At 39.6% G+C, this 19,032-nt stretch overlaps 1 protein-coding gene across 1 annotated transcript; it reads left to right on the top strand.

The window, feature by feature from the left end:
- Nucleotides 1–11,723: 11,723 nt before the first annotated feature.
- Nucleotides 11,724–18,986, top strand: LOC146702975 (testicular acid phosphatase homolog). The gene is made up of 12 exons (XM_085466062.1): nt 11,724–11,802; nt 12,277–12,410; nt 13,467–13,562; nt 14,515–14,601; nt 15,563–15,709; nt 15,943–16,041; nt 16,945–17,040; nt 17,482–17,614; nt 17,848–17,930; nt 18,045–18,151; nt 18,416–18,597; nt 18,804–18,986. The coding sequence occupies exons 2-12, from the start codon at nt 12,321–12,323 to the stop codon at nt 18,911–18,913; spliced, it is 1,230 nt and encodes a 409-aa protein (XP_085322188.1). The 5' UTR covers nt 11,724–11,802; nt 12,277–12,320; the 3' UTR covers nt 18,914–18,986.
- Nucleotides 18,987–19,032: the final 46 nt, after the last annotated feature.

Here is a 19,032-nt window from a genome sequence, read left to right on the forward strand (position 1 = left end):
ACCATTATACCACCATGAGCAATGTCGTTTATGCCAAATTCAAACCCTATTATATTGATATATATCATATGTTGCAGCAGAATTGGACACTTATCAGACCAGGCAATGCTTTTCCAATTTTCTATTCTCCAATTATGGTGAGCCTGTGTGAACTGTAGCCTCAGTTTCCAGTTTCTTCTGCTGCTTAAGCTTATTTCACAGCGTTGTGCACTCAGATACACTCTACTCCATACCTTGGTTGTAATCAGTGAATATTTAAGTGACTGTAGCCTTACTGCCAGCTTAAAGCAGTCTGGGCATTCTCCTTTGACCTCTGGTATTTCAGTCCTGAGAACTAAATGAACGATTTTCTGTTTTTTCTGACCGTTGTCTGTATACCATAGAGATGGTTATGTTAGAACACCCCAGGAAATACTCAAATACTCAGACCAGCCACGTGGCACCACCAACCATGTAAAAGGACATTCAGAGTTACTTAAGTCACTTTTCTCTAATATTTCGATATTTGTTTTTTAATGTCAACAGGTTGACTTGACCATGTCTACACCTAAATGAGTTGAGGTGCTGCCATGTGAAAAATGATCTGTTATACTTTGCTGATTGAAATCATAAAAACAGATACATTTTTATCATTTATTTTGGAAATGATCTTTCTAGCAACATTGCAATTAAAGAACAAACATTTAACACAAAGTGCTCCACAACATCACCTGCAGTCTAGAGTTGGCCTACATCAAAGTACAACTGACACACACTTCATACTAGCTGCATTTGCTTTAACTGAGCTATACAGAAAAAAGAAGGTACACAAAGGTCATACCACTAAGTCCATAATTAAGGTGTACTAATTGAATAAGAGGTGCTGGTGTGCCAATCACAATCTAACAAATTCAACAAAAAAAACTAACAACTCTGGAATCACTATAGCGTGGAAACCACGTTAGTAAATCAACTGGTGCTTTGTGTTATATTAGGGTAATTATAAATTACCCACTCTGCCAATTTTTATTACTAGTATAAATTTACTTACAAACAGGCTAAAAAGGGAAATCAAACAAACAATCACTTCTTTCCGGTGATTAGACATTTTCCATGCAAGGCAACTGTGAAACGACTCAGTGGCTATGACACCAACATGAACAGAACTATGCGCCTGACACTGTGGCTTCTTCTTGTTCTGCATCATTATCACTACTTCTTTTTCTGAAAGGGTTGATTGTGTGTTGTAAAGTGTTCTTAAGCTAAGTGAAATGAGGTGAGACTGTATACGCAATCACAGTCTTGTCTGCAAGATGTATCATAAGTTCAAGCCGCATTATAAAACAAGTTCAAGGGAATAAGCATTGCAATAAGTGTTGCATCAGCTATAAGCCATAACCATGAATCTGAATGTGTTTAGATAAAATGTTTGGACCTTACATCGGGGAGATTGTATCTGAAATATCTTTGGGGGCACTATGTAAAGTCATTTTCTTGAATGTAATTGTCCTTGGCTTGTACTCCGGTCTCCAGAGACCTCAGTCCCCACGAGATGTCTTACACATAATGTTAAAGGCTTGCACACCAAAATAGCAATAGACAACACAGCTTCAGTATAATATGGTTAGGCTCTATTGAAGTATTTCTGAAGCCAGTAAAGACATCAAAAGAAATGTTCTGTAACACCATGAGAACACCATGAGATGACACATCTTGAAGCATATTATAATTATCTGTTCTGTAGCATTTTTCCTGTTTGTCAGCTTGTATTAATAGCGAGCAAACATATGGTACGGAGAATGTGCAAGACTTGACTTGAATTTGTCCTTTTTCTGCCATGTTTGAAAAGAGCAATACTCACATGGAGCGAGGGGGGTGTGAGAGCGAGAAAAGAGTGTGTATGCTGCAGAAAAAAATGCATTAAAATGTGCCGAAGATGAAAGAGAAATGCTCAAAAGCGAATACATTTTTAGCATTCTGTGATCTTGGCGTGCATATAATGTAATGCAAGAGGGGTACATTTAAATTAGCAAAGGTGGAATTTAAAATACCGGTTTCATCCCTTGCAGCAAGAAACAACCACAGTCCACAGGAGGTTTATATATCAACAAAAATCTCCACTTGTAATTTTAAACTGTGCTTTCTATTAAAAGGGAAAGAGGAAAACCTGATTTCTGTTTGCAAAATTCTCCCTGTGCAATCACATCTCCTTTGCACAGTTGTAGAGCAGTCATTTCCTATAAATCCACTGTGCCTGCACTATCCTCTCCTCTTCCCTTCTCCCTTCAAATTCAATAACCTCCCAGCTGTGTGTTTCTCCAGGGATTCCCCCAGCTCCCCTGGCCCACAGACAGACTGCAGAATCTGTGGGGAACCTGACACAACATAAACTCCACTGTGAAGCAGAGGTGTCAGAGTCTGTGGGCTGCATCGAGGAGCCATGGAAATGCAAAGGCCTTTTTATTTCTTCACACTTTAAAGGTTGAAGGGACAAATGCATGCGTAAAACACAAGAGTAAAGTGTTCGATATGAATGTGTGAAAAAGTACAACCTATGACCTATTTATTCATTGTAATGTGAAGATTCACTAACTACTGTCGGGCTTAACTCTGGCTAAGGAAGCATGAGAAAAGCTGTATGGAATTATATGAGAAAAATGTGACACTGACCCACTTGGGTATAGTTTATGCAAGACGGGTAAAAGGAAACCAGTGGCCCTTTGATTTAAAGTCTGCTCTTTAAAGATTCATTTTTGACTGTTACATGAAAGTATGTGCTTACTACTGATGTACTTTGAGGGCTTTTTTATACTGTACTGAACATACAGTGCTTTGCTTTTATTTTGGTCTATATTTAGACCCCCTCAGTATTATTAAGAGGCATTGAGCAGATCTTTTTTGTTTGGTGATACAGTTTCAAACAGTGTTTCAAACAAACATACCATAGGGAGATTCTTTTTGCTAGACATGTATAGCCATCTCGTGTAACTTGCAAGCACTCAGAAGCCCTTGTAACCCCAGACAGTTCTTTCCCTCTACTGGGGATAAAACACTCAACCTGACCAACAAGACTTGTCACCCGGAAAAAAAAGCTGTATATCTTTCTCTCCACTGAATATTGCCAAATGGGTTTGGAAATAGAGCCGCTGCTTTATGTGTGTGGGGAATTAGGCTGATGGCAACTTATGTCTGGTTTGCTTGTGTTCTAAGTTGTTTTTACTCATGCGCAAATACTTTTATTGAAATTAGTATTTCTTACGACTGTTTATGCATAAAATAATGTATATAAGGTAGGGCTGTTCAAAATGTAAAAATAATATAAAGGTGCTTTGGAAATCTGACTATTATCAATAACACATCAGACCATTTTAGAGTCTAATTTTCTGTATTAGGTCAGAGACAAAAATATCTCTTGGTGATGAATCCAAATGACAATCTGAAATAGCCTCTTTGAAAAAACACAAAGCAGGCTTTGTTATATTGCTTTATAATCATGTTATGTGCTACCACAATATAACACAAAGAAACCTCACCAGTGTTTGTTACACTGTAGGGAAGGTATATGGTGGGTGAGGAGGTTTAAAGTAATTACTTTCCTATTAATATTCTCTTTCCAGCATACATCGTAAACTGACACATCCTATGTATTTACTGGAGGAAGATCTGTAGTAAATTGTTCCCCAGTGCATTCACTCCCACATACTAACACATTTTTCAGGCAGTGGAGCTAATGTTGTTATTAGATTATTACACTTACTTGAATATTGATTTGCCGTAACTGCAGGTATAGGGCAATGCCTCTACTTTGCCTTGTTAATGTTGTGGCACTCTATGCATTTAATAGCACTATGAATTATGTAGAGACTTTTAGCCTACTTTGATGCTGTAGTGGTATTCAGATATTCAGCTCTAGCACTCAAGCCAGTGAAGGAGCAAAATATGAAGCCACAGCTAGCAAGCAGATAGCTTAGCACAACAACTTGACATGAGCCAGGGAATGGTATTTTGAATCTCCTGTCCAAAGGTAAAATCAGCTCACCTGCTACTCCACTGCTCATGAATTCGGTGAATAACTTCTAAATCTTTGAATTCATACTTTTTTTTTTTCAAAAGTGGAAAAATTACACACTGTAGCAGTGGTTAGCCCTACAAAGCTAGCTTAGTTAGCAAGAGCAAGAAATAGCACAGCTGATGCTTGATGTACACTCATTTGTCATTAAATATTTTTATACATAATTGTTATGCACAATTATGCACTTAAAAAACATTCAGTGTTTGTGGCAAATGACGTATACAATTACCGTAAATTGCTTCCCTTTTTAAAGTTTGAGTTTAAAGCTAAACTTGTAACTATGTCCTTGAATCCTAGTTTTATTTTTTAGCATAAAATACGGTATATTATCTAATAATTATAGCCTAATTATTATGTTAACTGTGACAACCCAGGTGACAATGGACATGTCTGGACAGGTTGTCATCTCTGAGATAACACCTTGTACCTTGCCTTGCTTACACTAATACTATACTGCCAATTTAGCAACACTGAATCACCTACAACATGTAACTTTGGAGTTATAAAAGAAGACATAACATCTAAGCAAGCTGAGGGAGAAAATGCAAACACTAGACAGAAAGCCCAACTGACAAGCACAGTCAAAACAGATCCATCTTAATGTTAAGCAACAAAGTGACCTGAGAATTTGATCTCCCAAACAGTGGAAGAAATTATAATAAATGCCCAACAATACAACAGTGCAGCAGCACACATGTGACCAAGTCTGCTTATCCATAGTCATTCCAGCAAAGTGTGGGCTAAGCTTGTAGAAGAACAACAAACAACACAGTTTTCTCAGATTTGTGCTCAAAAATTTCTTCTCGTGTTAGGGAGCTGCCTTAAGAACCAGTAGATTAGGAACCTTTGTCGAGTTTAAAGTCAGAATTCTCTGTGTTATGAAAGCGGCTCTCTTTTTACCTGGATAAATCACTGTGATCAATTATACTGAATACACAACCTCAGTTTATATCGTGAGTTTCTGTTCGAATGATCACCTTTTCAAAGATTCTTTTGTTTAAAGAATTTTTTCAATTGCATTGCCACTAGAATGTGCATGTATTCATTTTGTTATTCATAAAATGTCTAAATGTTTTTATTCTTGATTCTAATCTGCTGCTTAATCTGTTTTACACTGCTGGAAGCTGCTAGGAAACAGGACACACATTTAAATCCATTCAGTCAAATTAAGATTAATTTCACTTTGATCTGCTAACAAACTAAAGTGATTTCAATGTCGTCTTTATTAGGCTGTGGGACAGTAACTTTTAATGACTAAACGGATCCATTTTAAAGTTTCAGAACTCTAATTTGCTGCGGTCGCCTTGGACATAAACAGTAGCACTGAGAGCGCACTCAGTGATAAAATAATTAACTTAAAATTTTTATTTTACCACTGTGTGAACTAAATCCGCATGTCATAATTTTCTGCAGAGTTAACCTTGTCTTTTTTGTAAGAGTGTCACATTTTTGCAGTTACTTTTTATGTTCTTTATAGATTTTAATCAACATGTTATCATAATTAGGTGACACTCATAGGCATCATTTTGTGTGCATGAAGAATCATGTGACCTGTGAAATGCCCCCTTTTTATGTGAGGCCTGAAGCAGAAAGCCTGAACTAAGAGAGAAAGATGAAAACTACTGCCACCACTATTGCCAACTGAGGTGTGGGTCATTGTCAAGCCAGTTGTGTTGAACATTGTAGTATACCATACCCCTGTTCTAGTTTGGTGCATTTCTTGCAGTAGTACCAACTGTGGGCCTGGCAATTTTAAGGATTCCTTTTGATGGGTTAGCTTTTGTTTAGTCAGAATGTGTGGAAAACCCTTTAAACTGGTCATCAGCCCCATTTTTTCAGAAAAGGGGGTTATGATTTGAAGTTTGATTACACAAATAGTAAAATGAAAACAATAATTTAATAGCAGAACATTTCTCCATAGACAGGCAAAATTGATATCATCGATGCCCACAGATATAAACAGATACTTCCATGTGTACCAAAAATATGATACGGTGATCAAAATGTACAAGACTGTAATTTCTCTAATGAAAGATATACTGACTTTTGTGAGAGTTAGTGGGTGGTGAATATAAGTAATGAATATAATACATTATTTATATAGTAATATATAATATAAATATTAATTTCCTTGTAAATTAATTTGTCAGAAATTGTTTTTTTTTAATTTAATTTGTATTGAAGATATTTTTGAAACTGACCAGTTGCTTGTCCAGTTTTTTTTATTATTTTCTAAAATGCCTAAAGAGATTCACTCTGACTCCAAGATAAATGATGTAAGCAAAATTGTTACATTGTTGCATTTTTCTATCTGATATTAGCAAAGTGTTTTCTAAACTTGATATATATTCAGAGGAAAATGTGTTTGTGCATGAAAAGAGTTCCTAAGAAAAGGTGGATTGTCTTTTTATTTGTATCAAAAACATGAGATTTTTCTTGGTATTTAAAAAGATGATTCATGGAGAATAGAATACACTTACCTCTCCAGATTTTAGATGCCCATTTTGCTTATTCTCTGTTTTTCCTAAAGATGGAAGTTTTTGTCCTGAGGGGGTTAAGAATATTGACAAGAAGAGTTACTGACTGAGTAGACAGCCAGGTTGTTGACATGCAGCAGAGTACTCCAGGTACCTAACAGTCTAAGCAGTCATACATGTTTGTGGGTTACATGATACATATTTGATATGATATATTTGTTTCACTCAGGGCTGATCTACTGAGTTTTGCACAAGCAGTCAAAATTTTATAGGGGAAAGGGAAGGATGTGGGCGCTTGTTTGCAGGCCACATGAGCTTTGCTTGCTTCACATCTTTACATATTGGGAAATTGATGCAACACTGCTTTGTTCTGTTGGCTTACGATATATATGAAGAGATAATGAGATTGTGTTCTGTTCTGATTGAAGGGGATGATGACATCGATATGAAATAGCTGTGGTCTTCACATGGCTTCTGTGCGTGATCTACACAGATACATCTTTGTCTAATGGGTCATTTGACCTGCACCAGTTTATGCTGATTGAATCACAGTGAAATAAGCATGTAGCACATTGCCAGCTATATACACCAGGTAGGCTAGTCTGTTTCCTTTTTCTTCTTAACAATGCCTGAGAAATGATTGAAACTAGAGGCGACTTCTATAGAAAAAAAACAAATGGCCAAGCGGACACAGTCTTCAGTATCACTTTGTGCACAGCATCAGTGATCATAAGAAACATACAGAGAAAATAGATTCTCAGTGACATTTATGCAAATGAGACTGTGGCATGTGAGTCTGCACCCAGCATGACGAGAGGGGAATTCACCATCACTTGGCTGCTCTACTGCTGCTGCTGCTGCTACCATTAGCATTAGCATTGTTCACACATCCCCTCATCTTAGGCCGCTTCCACACCCCTCCTTCTCATCCTCTCTACCCCAACTCCTGACCGTGTCTCCACCCTCCCAGTACCACCACCCCCACCCTCGTCTCTGCCTGCCTCTGCGTCCTCTCTTTCCTGTTCTCGCTGCAGTGTTGCTATAGCAACGGAGAAATGTGGGAATACCTCCGTCCTTCAGAGAGAGGGATGGAGGAGGGGTAGGGGGGAGATAGAGGCGAAGAGGAAGAGGATGGGAGAGAGACGGAGAGTTAAGCGGCAGACAGAAGAAGAGACAAGAGCAGAGGAGTGGAGGGAAGACTGTTAATTAAAAGACAGACAGAGAGGGGCTGCGACTCACTGAATGGACACCATTGCCTGTCACTGAGACTCCTGACTCACTTAGTGACTCCAACCGTTTGTCCATCTCCTCTGGCCCCTAAAAGCAACCCCCCCCCCCCCCCCCCCACACACACACACACACCACACACACACCACACACACTACCACCACCCTCCCATTGATATTCAGTCTCTGCGATGAAGAAGATGCCACTGTTATCAGGCTGCAGAGGGGTGTGAGTGTCTGTGTGGGTGGGGGTGGGTTCGACTCAGATGGCATAGTGTCGCACAGCCATGGCGTAGCTTCACGCTGAGCCTTACGCACGCCATTTGTTTGACGATCCATGTGTTCTGGATGTCTCCATTTGTAGTGAGGCTGCAGTTTCCATGACAACGCCCAGACTAAAATAGCACCCCCTTCCTCCCCCCAACCCCCACCACCAGCTCTTCTCTCATACACTCATAACTGTTCACTCCTGATCTTGAGGCTCGTTCTAGATGTCCCATACTGCTCGTCTCCATTCATCATATGGACTGAAGCACTAATACCGCCAACACCATCATCAGCTCCACACACACAAGTGCGTACACACACACACACACACACACACACACACACACACACACACACACATGCATGCGCACGCATACACGCCACTCATCACATCTCCTCCCACCTCTTATCTCCCATTTTCAGTCTCTCGGTCGCCCTGCAACAGATTCTGTCAACACGCATCAGCCTCTGCGTTGCCATGGCGACGGTCTTGAAAATCGCTGCAATTATTTCAGCAAAGACAAAAAAAACGAAAGAAAAGAAGAAAAAAAAGGGAAAAACCACACTATAGCCACTCGGGGGAGGGAAACTGATCGAGTGAGAGATGTCTGCCTGTGTGTATGTGTTGGTGCTTTATGTTTATGAGAGCAACAGAGGGAGAGAGTGTGTGCGTGTACATGCATGTTTTGCGACCCTTCAATGAACCAGTGTGTGAATTTTAGCATTTTTCAAACAAATATGCAAATGTGGTGATGTGATTTTACATTATATATGAGTTTCTTTTGGCCCCATATTGTAAAAAGCATTTATTATCCTCCACTAAAAACCCTAAATGGATATGCAAATATATGTATATGTTACTGTGAGATGAGTGCAGGTGGACTCGCTGACCCATTTTTAAAGGGGTGCTTTTCAAAGCCAACTTATACCAAAGTCTGTATCACACACATGTTGCCCCCATGCGTGTGTGTCTGTGTTTGTGTATCAGTGAGAGGATTACTGTGTAGTGCTGTGGTGTGGAATTGAAGGGGTTAAACAGATGTACACACAGACCACTGCACAGTATCAGAGTTTTAAATTAGTTCCGACATATGCTGAACGTCAGTGCACATATACGTTTTAAAAGCTGGCATTATAGTTGCTACAATGGACTTTATCACAAGTTCTTTAAGGTAAAGTTCTTTAATGGTCCCCATGCAGAACATTAAAAAGGACCAACAAGCAGGCAGTCAAATAAAATGTTCTTTAATGACTTAGAGAAAAATACAGAACAAAAGGCTCTGCAGGAACATGCAGAACTCTCAAGTGTCTCGCAGAGTTTCCAGAAAGGGAGCAAGGAAACCAGGAAAGCAAAATAACCAGGAATAAACAGGTAGATCACATGATGATATGGAAAAGATTGACGGAAAACACGCAGATTACACACTAGGGAGAATGTTAATAAGGCTCAGGTGAACTGAATCAGACGCTAAAGTGGGGGTAACTGTGACCGAGGACCTGTCCTGGGGCAACCATATCACCTCAGTTGTACGGAAGGCCCAACAGCGCCTCTACTACCTGAGGAGACTGCGGAGCGCACACATTCCCAGATCTCTGATGTTGAACTTCTACAACTGTGCCATCAGCAGCGTTCTGACGTATGGATTTCTAGTGTGGTTCCCCAGCTGCACCAAGGCCGATCAGCAAGCACTCCAGCGGGTGGTGAAAGAAGCTGGCAGAATTATTGGAACAAGTCTGCCAGAGATCAGTAATATCTTCCCCACTCGCTGTCTGAGGAGGGTGCACAGTATCCTGCGGGACCAACATCACCCTGCGCGCCACCTTTTCCATCTGCTGCCCTCAGGGAGAAGGTACAGGTCTATACAGGCCAGAACATCCAGACTGGCCAACAGCCTGTATCCACAGGCTGTGAGGCTCCTGAACTCTCTGCCCCCCTCTCACGGACAATAACCATATCCAACTTCTTAATAGCAATGAACTGGTCTGCATTGGTGCATCATATCTTTATTCTCTTCCCCCTCCTGCCCCCCCCCCCCCCCCCCCCCCCCCTCTTTCTTAAATAGATAACTATCATATCTGATATCATATCTCACAGTACAATAATATTGAATGGGTTGCATTGTTGTATTTTGTCATGTTTCTCAGGTCTTTGTCTGAATTTCTACGAACATTATTGCTAAGGATTGTCTTATTGCATTGGAGTCACACTGGGTTAAATATGTACACTTGGGTTTTAAGGGGTATTTATTATTTTCTTCTTTTTTTGGGGTTGTATGGAAGCCCCAAACGCAATTTCATTGTTCTTGACAATGACAATAAATAAATAAATACTAAATACTAAATACTAAGAGAACAAAGAGAGGAAGTAATAGCACAGAAGCATGTGAAGGACTAACCTTTAAATTAAGAAAAAACAGAAAAGAATAAAGTCGCAGAGAAACAAGAAGACAAAGAGAGGCGAAACATGGAAAGCAGAGAAAAAAAGTAAAATACGCGAAACATGAGGGCAAAACCAATTACACTAAGGTTACAAGCTAAACCGTGGCAACTAAAAATACTTTAAATCCAGTGTGTTTCTGTTAATACTGTGTGACACTGTAAAAATTACTATAAGGCAAAGAAATAATAATACCTGATTTTTTTGTCTTCTTGAAAATAAATCCCAGTCTGCATTAAAAGGACAAAAACTAACAGCATTTTAGTCTTTGCATAAAGTACACATAATTAGCATTGCATACATAAACAACTGAAGTGGCATTGTGATAAAATCTACAAGCCTTTAGAAAACACTTTAGTGAACTATACAAACAGAAGAATAAAGATATAAATTATCACCAAACTAAAAGCAGAACTGGACACATTTAATCTTGTTGTTGTTTTAACAAAGTACGCGGGATTCTCGCTCAGTATACAAGCTGGCAGTTATGCTCTTTTTTTCTTTGCAGATCATTATCTATAAAACCTAATTTAGTATCTAAAATGTTACTCTGACACGCCACCTCAGTGAATACTTTAAATTGCTTGTTACAAAAGATGCTATCTTACACTTATCAAACACGATGGCAACGCTGCATAGCTCTAAATCTTTACACTTACTAATCCCATTGTATCTCATAAAGCTACTTTGATACTAACAGATACTTACATGTGTGCCATGTAAGGGAAAACACTCCAGGCCCTGTAATTTTAGGGCAAAACCAACAGTGGATGACATAGCAAGTTATAATGAGTGTTTGTGGCTCTGGGCCAGTGCTTAAGTGAGGACATGTGTGTTTACGCATGCAGGAGTACAATTTTAGAAGCCAGGTGGGTGCATCTACACTTTGTCATGGTGCTATTGTAAAGCATCTAAATGTGGGGGTGCTTTTAAAGTGAAATTATCCACACAAGGGTCACACGTTTTCATAAGATCAGAAGCTGACACAAAAATGCCTGCCGTGGCGGGCTGTCATGTCATGTGCGCAGCGGGGAATAGAAGGAGACAGTGACTTGGACTCCAGTTGACAATGGAGATAGACTGGGACCAATAATCCCAGAGGAGAGGTGGAGAGAAAGACAAAGAGGGAGAGAGAGAGAGAGAGAGCGACACCCACGCAAGGCCAGGTAGGGAGGCTATAAAAGCACTGCCTAAATTTACTGAAACATGCACTTAGTGTCAGCCTGGGTGTGAGTGAGGATTTGACACACCCACCCACACAAACACACACACACACATATATATATCTATATGTCTGCGAATCATTTGTACTACAACACCAAAATATGTGAACAAGCAGCTGAGGTAAGTGCAAATCTTCATTTATATTAAAAAAAAAAGCATTTTGTTGCATGCATGCGCACGCTGCATATTGCGCTTTAAGGTTTTAATTAATGTTTGAATCACAACATAATAATAATTTCTCTTAACTGGAAAGAAAGAACACTATTATCAACAGATCAGTGGCTCAGCTTGTTAAAAGATTATGGAAATTTACTGAAAGTGACTTCAACTTTTAAGAACAAAGTAACCCAAATTAAAAAATATATATATTTCAATGATTATGTTACATGCTTAGTTGATTCCTCTTATCATAGTCAACATGTACTTCGAGTAAAATATTATAATAATAATATAAACCATATCCTAAGATCATGACTGGTACACACAGCCCACTTTATCTCCATCACTGCACTGTTTCTGTTTCTTTTTGTTCCCTTATTTAATGGGAAATTGTGATTTTATAGATTAACTTTCTTGATACTTTTCGTCTTTCAGTGAAAGAATTTTGTAAAGCAGGTGACGCTCGACTAGCTGAAAAGATGCAGAAGTTGCAGAAGAGTTTGGGCTGTTTGTTCCTTCTCTGCTGCATCTGTTTGACTGAATGCCGGGTGCTGAAGTTTGTTGTAGCTGTAAGTTCCCCCATTTGTTGCCTCCCCCCCACAAGATGTTTGACAGCATTTCTTTGTTGAATCCTGTGATTATTATATAATCTGGAAGACACTTTGCTGTGCATGGTTACTGATTGCATTGTAGTTTTCCTGCCCGATCAGTATTATTGTTTTTGCACTTTTTTGTGTAACAAAGGATTACTTTGAGCCTAAACTCCAACAGTGTCTAGCATATCTCTCCCACACACTGCAGCTTTATACATAAACCTCTTTACATAACACCTTATTACCCAACTGAATGATTTAAGAAAAAGAAATCACACTATTCTTATGATTTGGCGTTTCATATTTTTTATTTTTTTGTATCCTTTAAAAAAAAACTTGTATGTGTATGTTGCTTAAGTGCTTTAACCACTTACCTTGGGACAGCATACAATAAAATTATATATCTGCTACATAACTATTACGGCTTAACCAACTGCTTGACAGTAAAAGTGTGTTATCAGCTAAATCCACTAAATTCCTGCTAGTCTTCAGCAACCTCGTATACAGCTCCACTGAATTTCATTGAGTTTAGATTCACAAATCTTTGGGGTTTTTTTTTTTTTTTGAAAACTATTATTTTTAGTTATTGATTTAATTACTTTACATACATAAAAAAAAATCTCATGTTGTTGTGCAGCAATTATATTCAAAAGCCTTTGGATCTTTGCTGACTTGTGCTTGTGTTATTGTGTTATTTTTATGATGTGTTTCACTCGAGTGGTTTGTAAAATTACTGTGGGATCAACAAGAGTGAATCAGATGTGTGCACAATCCCGTTAATTCAACCTTTCTGTTATGTCACGGCTCAGAAAGTGAGCTGTCAGGTAATAACACTAATGCAACAGTTCTAACGATTGTGCCTTGATGACATCATCAGAATGACACTTGTGCCTCAAATCCTGCCCACGCTGTCCACAGTCACAGATCTCTATTTATTACCTCTGTCTCAGGGTGATAATCTTGTTTAAGTGTGCAGTGTAATGCTAACACAGCAGCATGGCATCATGTGACAATATCTGTTTTGCTGCTCAGGTGTTCCGGCACGGAGATCGATCACCTATTGAGTCATATCCCAGGGATCCATATGGGGAGGAAGTGTGGGCTCAGGGTTTCGGACAGTTGACCGAGGTACTTGATTTGTCATTGACATTTTGGTTTGTTGTTAACAAAACACGTGAAGAGATTTTGGTTGTATAAACTGAATTGTCTAATAGTTTTACTCTAGCTCTTGTTTTACACAAAATCATTTGGGCTGTGGTACGGAGGCCCTACAGTGCAGAAGAAACAAAAATTGTAGAAATTGCAATACAGCATTTTAGAAAAGAGAAGAATAAAACAAAATACATAATAACAGCATAGCAAGAAACAAACAACAAAACAGTCAAAGCTGTTATTTATCTTAACAAACAAATTAGAAAATAACACCAAGAGGAAAAAAAATTAAGTTACACAACAGAACACAAGAATATTACATAAACCTTTTTTAAAAAAAACCCCCAAAAACCCCAAAAAACCCACTGACATTTAAAATTAATAACAAAACAGAAAATTACATTTCAGTAGTTTACAAAGTATGTCCTTTCTAAATGTTTCTAGTTTTCTCTTTAATGTTATTTTGTTTTGCGCTTTAAGGCCACCATACTTGAACTGGGGTGACACGCAGTTCACTAAAATATAGGTGAAAAAGTCAAACAAAAGAAAAATAATAATAGAGACTTTATGCTTATAATTTGACAAGAAATTCATAAACAGGAGGATCACAGGCTTAACACAATGAATGCATCACTGTACTTCAAAAACTGCTGAATTCATTTACTTAAAATCTTTCACTATAAAATACACTTTTAACAGACTTCGGGCTTTAATTAAATTCCTTCCTCCTGTGACTTTGCTCTGTTGTCGGGCAATTAGCTGCTTTACAGTGTATAAACTCATTATTTTGTCTTTGAGAAACACTGGTAACAGGGTAAAAGTTGCTTATCTATGTAAAAAGGTTGATTAGGACCATAAATCTGCAGCGTTTTCAGTCAAAAGGTCAAATTCTGCTAAAAATGTAAAATGCTGGCAATTTTCCTTCCAGCTGGGCATGAAACAGCAGTTTGAACTCGGCCGGTTTCTAAGGAGGCGTTACGGAAATTTCCTCAGTGAAGACTATAACAGCAAAGAGGTAGGTGTATCTGTGTATGCAAACACATATGCGTATCTGCGTGTTAATTGCTGTTTCCTTCCCCATCTTTGTTTAGGTGAACTCTGTTGTGAGCTTCCTAAGCCTCTTGTCATGCGTGCCCTGTAAAATCAAGTGCGCGTACGAGCAGTCACCATCTGTCACGTCTGTAAAAACATACAATAAGTTAATGAGCCTGACTCATTTTGGTGAACTCACTGTCATGACCGTGCAGTGTGCTAAACATGGGAGGGTAATGTAGCCCGTGGGCTTCATGTAAAGTACAGCTGTCAGCAAATATGCAGCTTCTGTGTGCTGGATCCTAAACACACTGACATTATAAGAGATTTGTAATTTCTTTTTTGCCTCTGCTTTGTCATACTCGTTACCTTCCTTTTTCTCTTGCTTTAAGTGCTCGTCTTTCTCTCTTAAACAAAACACAATTACCACAACTAATGACAGCTGTTCTCAGAACTTATCACTGACAATCTCTTGCCTAAATCTCAGTGAACTTGTGCCATACCTTTTCGCGTGTTGCCATGTCTGTTTTACGTTCACAAAAGGGGGGCAAAACAGAAGCACTCCTGGTATCACAAGAACATCCAACCTTATCTGCTTGATTTATGATGTGTAAAAACCTGATAGAGAGTGACAGAGAGCTATAGAAGAGGGAAGACTGATGTCAGAAGAGATCACAGCAAGACAGATTGTCCCCCCCTCCCCTTTCCTTCTCATTCATTTGACTCTTCTATGACTCTTTGGGTTAAGGAAGTACCTCAGTTGACTTGGGATGAGTACTGCTTGCAAAAATAAAGGCAAAAACTTTAATGAGATTTCTAAATGTAGAAAAGAAACGTAAGCCTCATTTACCCCAGAACACAGCACATAGTCGGATCAGTGAAACCACTCCAGTACCAGCATATGAATGCTTTTTAATGCCATGTATTCTCTGTGATTACAACAGATATATGTGCGGAGTACTGACTACGACCGCACTCTGATGAGTGCCCAGGCTTGCCTTGCTGGGATGTTCCCCCAAACCAGACCCATCATGCCCCAGTTACTGTGGCGGCCTATTCCAGTGCACACCATCCCCAGAGCCCTCGACAAGGTGGGCTGCCACATAAATATTTTCTTTTCACAGCAGCAGCCACGCAAAGCTGATTACAAAATTGTATAAATGATTTTGGGCTTTTCTCTGTAGCTCCATGCGGCCATCTGTGTGCATCCCAGCTGTGATTCCCCACAGTGTTAAAGTGTGAAATGAGCATACATTTGTGCCCACAAGAAGTACCTCGAGTTAACGTTCATTATTTCCACTGATGTTTAACTGCTGTTTTAAAGTTGCTGAGGTCTCCAGGTAAAGACTGTCCAAGGTTCAGCGCTATGATGACGGAGACCTTCGAGAGTCATCCCTACCAGAAGTTCCTTAAAGCTCACCAGGTAAGACAAAGGCCGTCTCCACACAGCCAGACAGACCTCTAAATACACTGTTCTGTAGCCCATCAGCATCTGTTCAGTGACGTGAATGCTCACAGCCCAGTTTGTGTTCAGCATATCTTTTCCGTGAGTCATGTGCCTGCTAACCAGTGAAAACTTGTTTGTAACCCCGTCGTTTAATATCATCAGGCTTACACAATCAAAATTGCTGCAAACAAAATCGTGTCCTTACCTCAGCCTCTCCTGGTCTGCTTATCCCGGCCCTAATTTGTAAATTAACTCACATGCTGAAATGCCTATTTCAGTAAGTATATACTTCACAGTTGTTGATGTCAACGTAATCAGCACCTCTAGTAGACGTGTTTGTTATGCTGAAGACATCATGTCCTCTCAGTGATTTTCTCAGGCACGGTGACTCCAGTGCCTACGAAAAGCTGCACAGTGCAATTTCTCTCACATTCTCAGAGACACTAATTAACGGTTAGATTGAATTAGATTAAGAATTACAATAAAATGGTTTTAATTAAATGGAGTCCCACATGCGGCCTATTAGGGTGATAGTTGAGATCAGGCCAGGGCATCCTGCATTGAATTTTAACACCCTCTGCTGGAGGCAGAGTACCTGCAAGGTATATACACGAACCAAACTGGTGCCACGTATCACCGTGTTATCTGACCAAAGGTTAAACTTACAGTCATCGCCACATTAATGAACTACTAATGCTAATTTATGCAATTTTTGATTATAAACCCCTAAAATAGATATCTAATCAGTGTGCCTGGACAAATATCCATAAATAAATGGAATGTTACTCATAAAAATGGTAATTAAACTGTTGTGTTCCCTTGAGCCTTATTATTTAAAGAGTTTAAACTGATGTCCTTATTCTTTTCTTCCCTGTGCAGTACTTTGTGGAGGCTCTCTCTAACCACACTGGCTACCCCGTGTCCAAGCTGGTTGGTAAAAAAATATGGAGGGTCCACGACACTCTTAACTGTGAGGTATACTTTAAAGCAAGCCCACAAATATTTCTGCTACCTGTATTATGCACATTACAAGCTGCTACAAAACCCAGATGCAGAGAAGTGACAGAGAAAAACACAAAAAAGGAACAATAATGTGCTTTCGTCAAAGTATCTCCAGAGAAATAGAGCGAGGGTAGGAGTGCGGGGAAATCACTTTATACATACAGTAAAAGACGAATGGGGCAACATATTGAAATGATAATTAAAGCATAATGAGATGGTTGGATTCTAGGCCAGGTTGAACATGTTCATTCAAACTTGCAAAATGAGCATCTGTTATCTTCAGACTGGTGCTAAAAATAGACGGGATAATAGAAACTATAAAGTACGGCCATTTAAACCTCGTTTACTGCCATGTTGTATAATGTGATTATTAGCGTAAGGCAGTGCCGTAATGAACATTCTTCTCTTTTGCAGAGGATTCATAACTTGACTCTGCCACGCTGGGCCACCCAAGAGGTCTTGGACACCCTGAAGAGAATAGCTTCCTTTGAGGTCATGTACAGCATCCTCAGTCACAAGCGAAAAGAGAAGGCCAGGCTCTCGGGAGGTGGGAATTCACATTAGAGGCAATTAATTTAGAGCACTCAAGAGGAAAAAAAAAAGAAGAAGCTCTGTTTATCTCATGTGACTGCTGGCCGAAGCTTTGTTTATTAGCACATATGAGCTAATGGGACAAAGATGATTACAGGGCCAAGACAGGATGCTCAATAAGGTCAAAAGGATTGTCTTGGTATGTGAGAAAAATTAATTTGCACTGTTGACATTGTGGTAATTCTCCAGGGGTCCTGCTGAATGCCATCCTGAGGAATTTCTCTAAGGCTGTAGAGCAAGGGAGCACTCTCAAATTCATTATGTACTCAGCTGTAAGTGCATTGCTTGTGTACGAGCACACATTTATAATCTGCTGTGTAAACTGCTGCTTGATGTACTGTATCTCCTCGCCTTCTTATTGCTTTGGTGCTTGTTCCTCGTTCCAGCATGACTCTACACTCATCACCCTCCAGGCAGCTCTGGACGTGTATAACGGGCTTCTTCCTCCTTACGCTGCCTGTCAACTCTTTGAGTTCTACCAGGAGCATGATGGGTAATGACTTCCTTCCAGTTTTATTTCCTGCACTATTCTCTTTTGCATATTCAAGCACACTATGTAGGTCAGATGCCCACCACATTTTGAGGTATCGCGGTTTTCTGTTTGGATGCACCGAGCAAATACCTTTCCTTTGCGATCTGAGGAAATTTGGCAGCCGCCCAGGGCTGCAGTTGTGAAAGCATCACATAATACAAATACATTTGCATAACACTTACAGATGTGTGTCCTCTCATTGGATTCGTCCTAATAATTACCCAGATCCTATTCTGTGGAGCTGCACTACCACAATGACTCTCGGAACAACCCCTACCCCAACCCTGTGCCAGAATGTAACGGGTTGAGCCCTTGTCCTTTATCCTTGTTTAATGAGCTGGTGAAGGACGTACTGGCAGATGACTGGCAGGCCGAGTGTGGGTTTAAGACAAAATGGTCAAGCACAGGTGAACAAGATAAAGTTTATAATCTGTGTCTATGTCTGTATTTGGTGTTGCCACCAGGTTTCTCTGCAACATGTTTATTATTATTGGGGGGTTTTTTTTGGAGGGGGGGCTTGTCTGGGATTATTCAGAACACACTGCCTCATTTAAACATATCAAGGCTTTTGGATATTTGCCATGTATAGCTAAACAGTTGTTGTCTCCCACAGGTACCATAACAGCTCTTGCAGTGGCTGTGGGACTCCTGGCGGTGGCGCTGTTATTCAGTATAGGGGTGATAATCCTCAGGCGGAGAGGACAGTACTCCAGGGAAGTGTAGCAGAGATGATTGACACACTTGTACCATGAAATATATAAATATAAAAATGCTTCCCAACTAATGTTCACTGTAATATGATCGTGATAGTTATTGTGTGCTTGAGCAGATTTGAGCCTTCA

Source organism: Copadichromis virginalis, linkage group LG8 (genome assembly GCF_057382275.1).
Source record: "Copadichromis virginalis isolate Kocher_CV1m ecotype Utaka linkage group LG8, C_Virginalis_male_GT1.1, whole genome shotgun sequence".
Taxonomy (NCBI): Eukaryota; Metazoa; Chordata; class Actinopteri; order Cichliformes; family Cichlidae; genus Copadichromis; species Copadichromis virginalis.